Source organism: Solea solea, chromosome 1 (genome assembly GCF_958295425.1).
Source record: "Solea solea chromosome 1, fSolSol10.1, whole genome shotgun sequence".
NCBI lineage: Eukaryota > Metazoa > Chordata > Actinopteri > Pleuronectiformes > Soleidae > Solea > Solea solea.
In genome coordinates this window covers 5,022,018-5,035,642 of record NC_081134.1, presented here as the reverse complement: position 1 = coordinate 5,035,642, position 13,625 = coordinate 5,022,018, and the positions used below count along the sequence as shown (strand labels likewise).

Genomic DNA, 13,625 nt, shown 5'->3' with positions numbered 1-13,625 from the left:
CCTACTTTTCAATCTCACTGTTTTTACAGGTGCGCGGGGCACAGGAGGAAGAGGAGGAGGATGAAGGAGTGCTGGGGTCCGTCTTGCTGCTCTCTCCGTTGCTTGTTGAAGGCATTTCTGTACAGACAGAGGCAACGTGGTTAGTGGCAGCACATCGCTGAACACCCTGACTCGTCATCTACATCATCCAGAACAATTCAGCTAAATTGTGAACTTTAAACATGTTATAAAGTGAGGAATTATTTGAATCATAATGTATCTATATATATATATCTATATATATATATATATATAGAAAAAACGTTTTAAAATTCTATATTCAAGTGAAGGTCCAGGCTTAAATGAATGTGGATGAAACCAAACACGCACACATATTAAACAAAGGTCAAACCATGCAGTTATATATGTTCCAAGAATACTAATAACTATAATGCAGACTCTTCAATCCCATAATGACTCGCTGGGTTTTAATTCAATACGGAAAAGGAAAACAAAGTTAACACATCGGCTCGATTGTCTTCACTTACCGTCACTGGCCCATTTAGAGAACTCGGGTGTTATTCTGTTAGAAGGCATCCCACCACTGCAGAGACACAAACACTGGGATGAGCATTATGAACTTTTGAAAAAAAATAAAAAATACAGTTGCCTTAAGTTGACAAAAGTATAAGAAAACGATCATTAGCTGCAGCTCCGAACAGTAGAAAAGTAAAAGATCGTACTTGAGCACAGCTCCCCGTAGTGCCTCCCTCTCTCTGGCCTCTCCTTGGTCCTCTCCGGCTCCAGAGCAGGGGATGATGTCGGCCTCGGTGTACTGGGCTTTGCCGTACTCCAAGGTGTCGTCTCCATCCACGTCGAGGTCGGCATCGCTGTCCACCATGCTTTCCTTCATATTACACGTGGCAAAACCTGTTCCTGTGAAAGCAAGACCGTTTTCAGAATTACCTTGACACATGGTCAAACCTGCACATGGCCTAATGTTAGACCATTTATGAACGTATGAATCATCATTTCAAAGACATAATTCTCCCGAAAAGAAGAAATAAACAGCCCAAACATGACTCGGCTAAAATGCTTTTGCTATTGGACCGATACTGATTCCCTTCCCGAGTTCAAACACCAGAATTTCCAGAACACGGGATTGCAAAGTTTTACTCAACAGGTGTGAGGAGAATAGAAACAACATTTAGACACGGGGGGGGGGGGGGCAAGTGATGAAGACTGACACCTTACTATCAATCACTGTGAGAGAGGAAAAGACAGGAATAGAGGGGGAGGGGGGCAGTGAGAGAGAGCGAGAGATAAAGCAAGTGATGAACGCTCAGACAAACCCTCAACGCGGCCCGACGACTCCCTTCAGCTCCATTTAGCCACAAAGCCACAGAGTGTGTGCTGTCTGTCACTTGGAGGCAACTCTTCAGTGTTTGTTTGAGACTGTCTGTCCCTCTGTCACTTTGACCCTGTCCTTCCAAACCCTTCAAGGTGTGTGTGTGTGCGCGTGCACGAGTCTGTCTCCCTGTCACTTAAAACATGTCTATCTACCGTGCAAGTGAGTGTGCGCATGTCACCAACACCCCGACTACAGGCGCAGGCACGCACGTCCACACACACATAAGTGTGTTTCAGTTAAGATGCGAGTCTGATGGTGTCTTGCTCTGTCTACCAATGACAGGCCTGACAGCCATCTTATTTACACCTATCCCAGTTTCTACAAGCTTTCAGTGCATGTATGTGTGTGTGTGTGTGTGTGAGACCAGATACCAGCTAGACAGAGTTGACAGCCATCTTATTTAACCCTCTGTCCCAGAGTGTGTGTGTGTGTGTGTGTGTGCGTGCTTCTCGATACTACACTTCCTCTCACAGTTGGACTCCCTGCACTGCGGCGATTTTGTCAAAGTCCAAATCAGCCACTTGGGCTCATGTGCAAGTTTTCTGCTGGTACTGAATTATCATCCGCTGCTTCTCGTCTTACCCCGACTCTGTTAATCCTTTCACTCTTACTCTGGAAACCATAAAGAAATGAGCAGGGAGACAAGAGAATGTGAGCGCTGAACGACTGAGAGCTGCTGTGATAAAACGTGCCACCAATGCTGAGCCATTTTACAACAAGCCCATGGTTTTTAGTGATCAAATAAAAAGGACCTTTTAACTTTTATTTGGTCTCGGCGGCACCGGGAAACATATGGGAACAATGGCTGAGCAGTGTAAATCTAGCAGTGTGTGCAGCATATTCTGCTCAGCTACTGAGGCTTCAGGTTTTCAGAGCATGCTACAAGAAAAGATGAGCTTATGTTCAATTTTGCAGTCAAAGAAGTGACATGAGGACACATCTGGACAACCACGCATGTTCACCTTCTATAATTCGTTCATTCAGTGGTTCCGGTGTGGAGGTTTGCTCACCAACAAAGACCATATTCATGTTCCAGGGCCATATCTAATCAGACTATTGCAAAACAAACTGTCTTTTTGAAACCTAAATCAGAAGTTGGATCATTTTCCCATTGACTTCATTCAGATTTTGTTATTTTTGCAAGTCGCACGCTGTGTGGTGTCTATGTATCTAATACTTAAACTGTTTATTTTAAAGCCGAAACAGACTTTTTGCCCAAAACTTTAATATATATACATAGATACAGTATACATATATATATATATACATATACATACAGTATGTGTATATATATATATATATATATATATGTATATATATCTCAAGTTTTAGTTTTTCTGCACTTTTTATTTAATTATTCTCTAGAGCTTCAACAATTACTTGATTTATCAATCAGAAAAACCCTGTTACAAAACTGAATTTCACAAGCTCTGATGTGTATCTGTTGTCTGCTTACCAAGAGTGAACAAGTGTGTGTGTGTGTGTGTGTGTGTGTGTGTGTGTGTGTGTGTACCCAGTGCTTTTACCTGTCCCTAAGCAGACTTGGCAGGCCAATCTAATCTGGCTAGGGGGAGGTCAGCCCCACTCTAACTGCCTTTCACTCACATTATGCTCCAACGCACCCACCATTTTTTATTTATTTATTTACCTCTCTTTATTCCTCCTTTCCTTCCCTTTTTTTTTGCAAAATCATCTTTACCCTCCCATATTTCCACTGCCCTTGCTTTTCTTCAGTCTCTATCACTCACTGCTCATACTTGACAGGATCACGTTCACTACACACACACGTGATCTCCGACACAGCCGTCAGCCACCCGAGTCGCCTCATTATCATAACCAAGGCCTGAATATTGTCACCTGCTCTCCACATGCTAACTTTTATGTTTTAGGGTCCACATTACATGACAGCGACATAGGAGACTCTAATTTACATACACATCACCACAAAAAAAACACACAAGGGTAAATCTGAAGAGAAGGCCGGGATCACAGGAGTCATCGGGCTGCCTGGGAGCCCAGATGAGCCCATCGACCGATCTCGGCGATGTTCCGTTACCATAGCAATTATCGCAGCCCCCTAAGAAGTAGAGAGAGGGTGTGTGTCAAAGGTCATCGCACTATCTTTCTGCCATTTACGGGTCAGAGACGGAGAGAGAGGGATGGAGATGGGAGGAAAGGGACACGGACACAAAGACTTGAGACTTTGAAGTCCAGTTACAAAGAAGAGATTTCTCTCTGGGCCATCTCAACCTGCAGTAATCCCCCTCTTCTTCTCCTGCGTCTCTCAGGACTGCCTCGTATCAAACCTCGGGATCTGTCTGTCAGCCTTTCCATCTGGCTCTTGCATGCGACACAAAACAATTCCACTATTTTGTTGCAAACTCAAACAACAGTTCACCAAAAGTAAGTCGTATTGTATTTGCGTAGAACAGACAGTGCACTGGACTGTGGGACACTTTAGACTATAGACCGGCCTTTTGTGGGAGAGCTGTCATATTACCATCATCCTTTTTTCTTTTTTTCTTTTGTCTGATTAAAACAATCTTCATTCATGTTTGCATACAGTCTACGGTACATCGCAGCAAGAACCCTGGAGGCATTGACAGGGTATCAGAGACTCAAAACTCAAGCCTTAGATTAGCACTAAACAAACGTTTCAAGCACACTGCCTTATCTAGACACATAAAATAAAACAAAAAATGTGGTCCTAGTCATCCAGACTCGTCTTTCAAATACAGACATTTCCATGTCTTGATGTAAAGTTATGAAGTGTAAATAGAGTTACTTTCCAGCTCATAAAACTGAGACGTAGACAGTCCAGTAGACAGAGGAAGAAAGCTGTCTGTCTGTGTGTGCGGGTCCCTTTAACCCGTCTAAGCTGGTGCGAGACACAGAAGTCTTCCCTCACACAGAGTTGAATCATAAAGTGATCTTGTTCGATTTCTGCCCCCCCCCCCCCCCCCCCCCCTCCTCTATCCCCCTCCCCCCCTCCCCCTTGAAAGAGCCACGTTCTCCCTGCCTTTCTTCCTTGCAGTCTCAAAGGGAGGGGAAGGATGGTGACACTTCACAGAGGGATCAGCCCTCTCTTCATCGCCAGCTGAGCAGACCCCCCACAACATCTCTATATCCGACTAACCTGCCGAGAGCCTGCTGGATTCAGTGGCGACTGTTAGAACCATTGAGGAGCTTTCAAGTCAAAATCCACCCTGAGCCTTGTGTGTGTGTGTGTGTGCGCCTTTTAAGTTGCTCTCCCCAGGCCTCCTCAGTTATCTGTGTCACATCACAAGGTGCCCTATTAGAGCGTGGCAGAAGGGTCCTGTGTCTGCTCGTTAAACGACGCGAGAGAGATGGACGGATGGAAGGAGCGTCGTGGGGATGGATGGACGGGTGGAGGTGCCACCTCCCACCCCACAAGCTCCTCTTTGGCACGGTTTACTTGAGATTTCGACATTGATCTGTCTTGTCTCCTCTCTCTGGCCTGCAGAGAGGGAAGGGGGGAGGGGGGTGTCAGGTGAGGCTCAGCATGTGTGTTTAACAACGGTTCCAACAAGGAGAGCAGGGAGAGAACAGATCAAAGTAAAGGCACTGCAAAGAGAACGCAGATGAGCCTCTTTTACCTCAATCTGTGCACGTCTTGATGACTTTCATGTTCTTTCCTGTACATTTAACACGAAGGCTACATTTACACGAGTTGCATTCAATCCCTGCTCCGATTTCTCTCGACAGTGGCACTTTCTGGAACTAAGCAAAGACCTTAGACATAAAGAGACCATTTTCGGACCCAAAAAAGAATGAATTAATTGAGAAAATAATGAGCAGATAAACTGAATGAGAATGATCAGTGGCAGCTCTAGTTGAGATTACACTCCTCAAAAGAGGTGCCACACAGTGACGGTGACATGGAGCTAAGAGAGAAGCACAGTAGGAGTGTTGTGTCACAGAGCAGCCGCTGTGCTCCCCAGCGACCAGCTCTCCCATCCAGTTCTATAATTGCATTCCTCGAAACACACACACACACACACCCTCACACACAGAGTGGTGACCAGCGGGTCAATTGCCCAGCTAAATGTGTTTTCCTTCCCCTTGCTAAGAGGGTTGTGCAGGGCTGAGCCAAGCTGAGCCGGGCTGCCCCGAGGCCAACCCACACTGCCACCAGACCACAGGCACCATTACTGCTCCCTGGCCAACACCGGTCATACAGAGCTAACACTGCTCACACTGGACAGGAACAGAGGGAATGATGGATGAGTGAGGAGACAAAGAGGGAGACGGAGAGAGAGAGAGAGAGAGAGAGAGAGAAAAGAGAAGCTGGAGTGAAGCTGGGCCGACTCCGTCTACACACCGCCAACTACTGCAACTGGACAGAACCACTGAGCTGTGACATGTCAGTCAGATTTCTAACAAGCAGTCACCTGCACCGTCAAAAAACAACAACACATACACACCAGCGCTGACATCACAGCTGCTGCTGGAAATGATAAAAAAGATAGGAAAGATATCTTTCCTCTGAAAAGACAGTCGTGCATATGTGTGTGTGTGTGTGTGTGTGTGTGTGTGTACCTCTGAATCCTCCTTCCAGCAAAGCTGTAGCTCTGATCCTCTTCTGCCCCGCCCACTCATACTCCTCAAAGCCCCGTCCATTCTCTCCATCCATGTCTGCAGAGTCATCGTCTCCTAAGGCACCCTCACGCTGACACACAAACACAAACACGGGCACGTTTACGACAGCGGAAAAAAATGGACCGAAAATAAAATAAATTAAAAGATGCTTTCTCGTGTGTTAAACTAAGATGTCTACTCCTCTACAATTATGTGACTTTACTGCAGCACACTCTACCAGTACTGTACCAAAACCACATGGAGCTCTGATTAGGTTAAAAAACTGTCTGGAAAGAATGCTCAGTGTTAGATATGTGTATGGGAACAGTGGGAGCCTTCTGACTGTACTCGAAACTTAACTTATTATTGTTGATCAAAGCTCCAGTGGAAAGGTAACGAGGACTGAGACAACAGTGTGCTACTGAAAAGGCTACTGCAGTGTCTCTACAGGTGGAGGAACAGACAGCAGTCAATGAGGTGAGATACAGGTGGAGTGGTGATTAGTTGTCGGCATTTTGTTACATGGTTACAACGCCAAGAAGGGAAATACCTCAGCGGCAAAGAAAGAAAAGCTGTGACAGGAGAGGCTGTTACTTGGTGACGACATCAGGAAAGAAAGGAGGAGAAAGACAGTGGGAAAAACTGTTTTTGGACTGGATTGGTCTTAAACTACATGAACTTCAGAGAGATAGTTCTGCCCACACAGGGGCAACATGCCAGTGAAAATGATGCAGCCATGTCATATGGGATAAACTGCAGAAGGGAGCTTCTTTTAAATGAGTAAGCTGGACTTATTTAGTGAATGCAAACAAAAGCTTTTGACTAGGTCTCAATTCAGTTAAGGGCTGCAAAGGAGTGTTTTTTTAATAAGTAGAAAGTGAATATTTTCTGGTTTATTTGCTCCATAATAATAATAATAATAATAATAACAATAAATATATATATATATATATATGTATATAAATCTATCTATCTATCTATCTATATATATATATATATATATACTGTATATATATATATACACACACACACATATATAGTAATCGTTAGTTGCAGCCCTAATTCAGTTTCTAATTTGACTTGATTCGACATCAATTCAGTTTTCTTGGGTATCAAATGGATTATTTAAGTTATTCATAGTTTCTAAATCTAAAATAAAAGCAGACAAATTACTTAAGGTTTGAAGACTAGATTCTGTTTTCATAATTTAAATCAGAACTTATTAATACCCATTAAATATGTGATTAACAAAGTACATTTGTACGCGTTTAGTTGAGTACAACAAAGCTCCGCAACAAGCTTTCATCTCTTCATGAGACCAAATCCATTGAGTTTAAATGCACTAAAGCTGAATTTCAGCATTGTATCCATGTTTAAGACAGTTATTCCCATATGACGTGAATGCAGTGCCGCCATTTCATGGAAGTCAACCAGTGTGGTCACTATCTAGATGAGCCACCATCACTATTGGTGGGTGTGTCCGCTACAGTACAGGCGTGATCATCTACAGGAAGTTAAGAGGTGACTGGTCAGCATCTACAGGGAAAGAAGGGACGACAGGCTGTCCAGACTGGCGGTAGGTGGGGGTTTTTCGTGGGGCCCAGATTTTACTACCTGGATCAGGCATAGCTCCACATGTCTACTCATCTCCTCCTCACTCCCAGTCAATGGGGCGCTGCACAGCGGACATACCTGGCCCCCTTCCTCAGGCTTCCTCCTCTTCATCTTCCCTATACGGGCTGGATAAGGCAGGCAGTATGGAGAAACAAGAGAGGGACAGAAAAGTTAGTTTTATTGTCATTTTACGTTTTACTTATATGATAATATCATATATCACAAGGCAGAGGAGGTCATTTAAAAAAGGCAAGATGGATATTTGTGTCAAGTGATTCCCCAGTAGGCCTAATCTCCATTTTATTTTTTAAATTCTGCACAAACCTACAAAAGCACATGAGACTGCGTTCACTTTACCAGACTGAGGTGACTCGTATCCAATCTTTTCAGTTGATGTGACTTAAATCTTATTTTTTCAGGCTGAGTGGACACGGAGGTCTGATTGTCAATTCCAATTTGCCGATCAGATTTGTGTCACTTCACTATGTGGCCCCAGATCAGATATAGATCTGATCTGAGGCCATGCAAAGTGAACGAGAAGAGTCAGATCAGCCTAAAAACACAATACCACAGTCGCGCTGAGATTCAGGACACTTGTAGTTATGAATGTGAACCATCAAATCCAGCCAGTAGTGAATCAGATTTGAACAATGTGGCTGGTAATCTTATTGTGACCTGAGAGAGAGGTCTGATCTGGATTAGAAATGACAAAAAGCTGGACGTGACAGTGCCACAGTTAACATCTATGACGCGGTTTCGCCTCCACACACACATTTAATTAGAAATTTAACGGAGCAGAACAGCCGTCATTGTGCTCTGAATCTTTGTCGTTTTTTCTTAACTGCAAATGGTGCACGGGACATAATTTTTTAGGTGCCTGGGAAAGTAGGAGAGGCCAAGAGGGAAATGTAGCGAGTGATGGGGAGGAGAACATAAAGCAAATACTCCACTGCTGCAGGGGAAGACAACGGAGGAGTGAGAGGGGGGGAAAAAAAGCTCCCCAATTCCCCCATGATGCTAATTGAGAGGAGTGTTGTTAAATACAGGAGGGAAAAGGCTGCTAATTAGGTCCGACAGGGATCTCTGCCCCCCCCTCCCTCTCAGCTGTTAAACCCCACATGAGCATGATTCCTGGTTCCACATGAGGGGAGAGAGAGTAATGAAGGGCAGACCTTTAAGGCTTCCTCACATCATGTCATGGGTTGAGACTAAAGGATAAGTTATTTAGGGGTTGCATTAAGACTAAGGGGTAACAACATAAATTATGTGGCAACAACTTTACATTACAGTAATCATTTTGTATTTTGAGTTCATATTTTTTTAATTTCAGAAACCTTTAATTGCCCCCTGAATGCAATTCAAAGGATTCAAAGGAGATTATCTTATTTCTGATGCAATTATCAAGTAATATTACAGTAATATGTCATATTTACAAAGCAATAGCTTGGTAATATTTATTATCATATGTTGTGCTACCACGTGTAATGAGAGGAAACTTAATCTTCATCTTTTGGGTGACTGGGTGATATATGACATGATTTGCAGTCACTGTGTGGGGATATTTAACGTTACTGACCAACAAGAGGTGCTTATAAGCTTTACTGTCGGGTGATTTTGATCAAAACAGCATAAGTTGGTTGAGCTTTTCAGCAGACATTTATAAAAAGCTCAGGTGTGTTACTGTTGACATTAACAACTCTGTTGAAACCTCCCAATAAGAGCTGACTTGAAGCCAGGATGCACAGCACCAGGACAGTGGATTAACAATGATGATGATGGTGATGATGATGTCAAAATCATTTGTCTTCAGCGATGTATGAATGTTAAGGCTTTCAAGAAGTGAAATCAGCCAACAGTGAATCCATGAAAGTCACATGGGTCACATGTTTGTTAACCATACAGATTATTTTTTACTTGTCAACACCGACAATTGGCAATGCTTAGTAGATAAAGAGAGTAGATAAATGTAGACCCTCTATCCCAAAGAATAGGCCGGGACCCAAAGAAGGGCCATATTACTTATATATCAATTTAATGACTTAAAGTTTATTAAATAAGCCATGCATAAAATGAAGTTGTGATTCATTTATTATATACACATTACATAACATCGATATCGCTTGGAAATGGCTGGTTTTCCTATCCAAAATACGTCAAGGTGTTACAAAAAGGACAGAAAAATGGTCAGAATCGTTATATTGTGCACAAATTTGGCTTTGTCAGAATTTAAATTTCAAATTGGCCTCAGGTTGAGATAGTTTATCGACAATAACAATAGTCTTATAACAACTAATCTAACCCAGACTAACATTCTCATTTTTCTGGCCAATTTAATAAAGAACAAATATTAAAATTTGATGACTTGGTGAATTGGTCCATGTTTGTACTTTTGTTGTAGTTTGAGTAAGAGGGGAAAAAAGGATATGTGAATTCCACCTAGTTAAGTTTGGTTTTCTGTCTTTCATAAAACATAACATATTTATGATTTCAAAAATTCCCCTTAAAAGACGTTGAGTTTTATGAACTTTAAATCAATGAATCATGATGCGTTGGCAAAAGGAAAAAAGAAGCACATACTGGAGTGATTCTAACAACAATGAAAACAAAACACAACAAAATAGTTTGTCATGAACATAGTTTTCATCACCATGAAGATATTAAACACATCGTTACTGATATAAAAGAGACACAAAGCTTTGTTTTCTTGCTTGTGTAGATCATTTATCAGTAACCGTTGAATTATTGTAGCATACAACATTTATAACGGTTAATATCATTTTAAAAAAATCACGTGAAACCTTGTGTACATACCATTCAATCTTGTTTGCCTGTTTGCCCGAACTCGTAAAAATGTCTGCTGGGGGAACAAAAAGGGGGAGAAAAAGGGAGAAGGTAAATATGCGTTAGACCCAAATGAAGCGTATGAACGTGTTTACAGTGACAAACAGACGTTAGGAGGGTCAGATTGTTGTGGATGGTGACAAGACAGCTCAACACAGTCTCAGTGTAAACCTACATCTCTCTTGTCTTCCACCTCCTCCATGTCTGTCACACACAATTCTGCCGCAGTTTCCTGTCACGGCCGCTAAAACTCGCTGCAGCCGAACAGTCCCGTGTGTTTCCGCAGAGTCAACATCACCGCAAACTTGCGCTACTCACAATTATTTCACACGGATGGGAAAGGATTGAAAGTGGCGCCCGAGTCGACAGGAACTGTCCCCAACTGACGCCATGTTGGCTTGTTTTGGTCACGTGACGCGCTTTCAGGCGGAAGTGGGGCAACGTCACGTGTCGTGTGACACGTCCGCCGCTGGGGGGAGCCAGTGAGTTTCATTAGCCACTTCAGTTATGACTGACTGAGGGGTTTCTCAACACAGTTGACGATCAGCTGTTTGTGTAAGGCAACATATCATTTACACATTATAAATGACTTTATTTATCACTTTGTTAACAAAGTTTTGAAGTGAATTATGGTGTTTTTTAATGACTTTTATTTGGACATATAAAAAAGCATTAACCCTAACATAAATGTTGTTTCCTAAAGGAGTGGGACAGAAGTGTGAGCTCCTTTTTTTAATATTATGTGCTGAACAGAAATGTATAAATATGAAGATTAAGCCCAAGATTTACACTGAATGTTTATATTACGTCTAATTTTTATAGATTCTATTTTTGTGACAGTAAGTACAACGTATCTTCATATAGTTTATTAATCTATAGTTTATTTGTCTTATAACCTAAACATCTCACAACAGACTGTAAAACCTATATTGTGTATTATGAAAATTGGACATATGCATTGTAATTAAAAGTTTAATCATATTTATTCTAGATTCAATACTTTTTCTATTCCCATTTTATTTTGTATATATGTAAGACAGTTCGATCCCCACCCTAGAATCTCATCTCTGCAATAAAGGAAGTTTCCCCCAGACTGGAAGGACCCACTGTGTGTGTATTGTGTTTTTTGATTAGGATTGTAATTGAATCAATAACTCATATTAATATTAATCAATTGGAGTCAGACTTAATAAATAATGACTTAACTTTGAAAAACCTCATCTTAGTTTTGGAAAGACAGAATATTAACAAGTGTCTCGAGCTATTTCCTCCCCTACATATATTATACACAAAATAAAATAGTAATTTTGTATTATATTACATGTATTACATATTACATACGTACATATAGCAGACAATACTCTTAACAGATGTCATGTTGGCTAGTTTGGTCATGTGACCCACTCCTCTAAACTCTAAATCTATTGAATTCATGCTACCTGCCATTTAATATCAAGTATTTACAGATCATAACTACATTTATTGTGACCTATATCTCGTTCCACATCAAAGCAAACCACTTTTGTTTTGAAATTCAGTGAAAAATAAAGAAAAAAATTACATAAGGTGGCTCTATAGAGGGAAACATAACATAGGAATGTAGAGGAATACATAAAATAAAATAAACATGACTAAAGATTGCACTAATGTGTCTTTATACCAGTATATCATTGGTATCTGTGGTGTACCAGTCATACATGTGTGTATGGTATCTAACTGAATCTGAAATAGTTCCTGGTGTCAGTCCTTTGCATCTTTACCAGTGATGAACATCATTTCTTGCAGAATGTACACTTCAGGGCCCGTATGGCACTGTGTGTCTTTAGCTACTGTGTATGTGCTGACTTAAGCATCGTCCAGTTGCGTCGTAATGGATGCCCCCTCTCTCTCTGACACGGCAGCAGTGAGTAGGCAGCAGTTCAGTCCTCTCACCGCCGGCCCGTCATCCATCAGTAAGAGCCGTCAGGCAGCCAGGCTTCCTCCTCCTGTCCTAACCCTCCATCCATCTCCTCACTCCCTCTCTTTCCTTCCTCCAGCTTTTCAGTTGTGGGCAAACTCTTTTTTTCAAAGAGGAAGTGGCAAAGTCTTCCATTATGCTTCATGTTCAGGGGTGGTTAAAAAAAGAGTCACCATTGACTTAATCATTTGTATAATATACGGTGATTTCAGCAGTTTCACTTAATGAGAAAATCTACTTTATGGCTTTACGGTCTTTATGAGCTGTGTCATCTCCAACGTATGGATGTGGAACGTCTGCGCGGACTTAATAGTTCTTATTTTATGGTGTAGGGGGAGGAACCCACTTAACCCAGCGATACATCACAGTCCAGAAGAATTACCAGAACAAACTTTGATGAATATAAGAGATAAAAGCAGTCGGAGGGGAAAAGTCTCTAAAGATGGCTGAGATTTAAGACCATTGGCCTGTTGGTCAAATAAACTGCTGAGAAGGCGTAAAAATCAAAAACCTATCATCATCTCCTTTACTGTCATACATACATCCGTCATCATTGGGCAGGTATGATGGAAGATTTGTGATTTGCTGTGAATACTTTATTATTATATTTTAAATCAAGTGTAATGAAAATAGAATATTATGATATAATACAGGTTTAGGGGAGCAAGATAACACTAATGTGTGTGTGTGAGTGTTTGTGCGAGTGAGTGACCTGGTATCTGTCCGAGTGGTGGGCGTCTTCAGAGGACAGAGGCGAGACCACGGGAGACTCTCCCTCACGCTTGATGTGCACCGACAACAGCATCGACTACAGCGGGAGAGACAAAAAGACAACAAGAGAAAAATAAATGAATGAATGAATAAAGGAATAAAGAAAAGTCCCCTTCACTGTCCATTATTAAAACTTATCTTAAGACCCATTTTCACTCTTTGGCTTTCGAACCACTAAGAGACGTCGAGTTTACCTGTTTTTATTAGTATTTTTCTATATTTTATTTATCTCTGATGTACAGCACTTTGTTTCAGCTGCTGTTGTTTTTAAAGTGCTTTATAAATAAAGTTGGATTGGATGTGGATGTGGGTCATCTTGTTGTATTATAGCAAGTGAAGACACCTGCACCTGTATTCACATGAGAGCTGGGAATTAAACACAGAGACGCCTCGCCTTACCACTGATCCACTGCACAGTCACTTTACTAGCACAGCATGCTTTTATATATATAT

At 41.7% G+C, this 13,625-nt stretch overlaps 1 protein-coding gene across 8 annotated transcripts in view; it reads right to left on the bottom strand.

Moving 5' to 3' along the window:
- rnf220a (ring finger protein 220a) overlaps positions 1 to 13,625 on the bottom strand; it is a 226,435-nt gene that overhangs the window by 15,049 nt on the left and 197,761 nt on the right. For 6 of the 8 annotated variants that reach the window (XR_009240248.1, XM_058629241.1, XM_058629230.1 and 3 more), the window contains 7 exons: positions 13,114 to 13,209; positions 10,415 to 10,457; positions 7,604 to 7,728; positions 5,951 to 6,080; positions 723 to 915; positions 528 to 583; positions 6 to 117 (listed from right to left, as the gene is read on the bottom strand). Coding sequence is in view for 7 of the 8 variants with exons in the window: in XM_058629241.1 (XP_058485224.1) it covers positions 6 to 117; positions 528 to 583; positions 723 to 915; positions 5,951 to 6,080; positions 7,604 to 7,728; positions 10,415 to 10,457; positions 13,114 to 13,209 (755 nt within the window). In the remaining variant the exon portion in view is untranslated. The remainder of the gene's footprint in view (positions 1 to 5; positions 118 to 527; positions 584 to 722; positions 916 to 5,950; positions 6,081 to 7,603; positions 7,729 to 10,414; positions 10,458 to 13,113; positions 13,210 to 13,625) is intronic. The other 2 variants (XM_058629253.1, XM_058629280.1) reach the window with 1 other exon arrangement.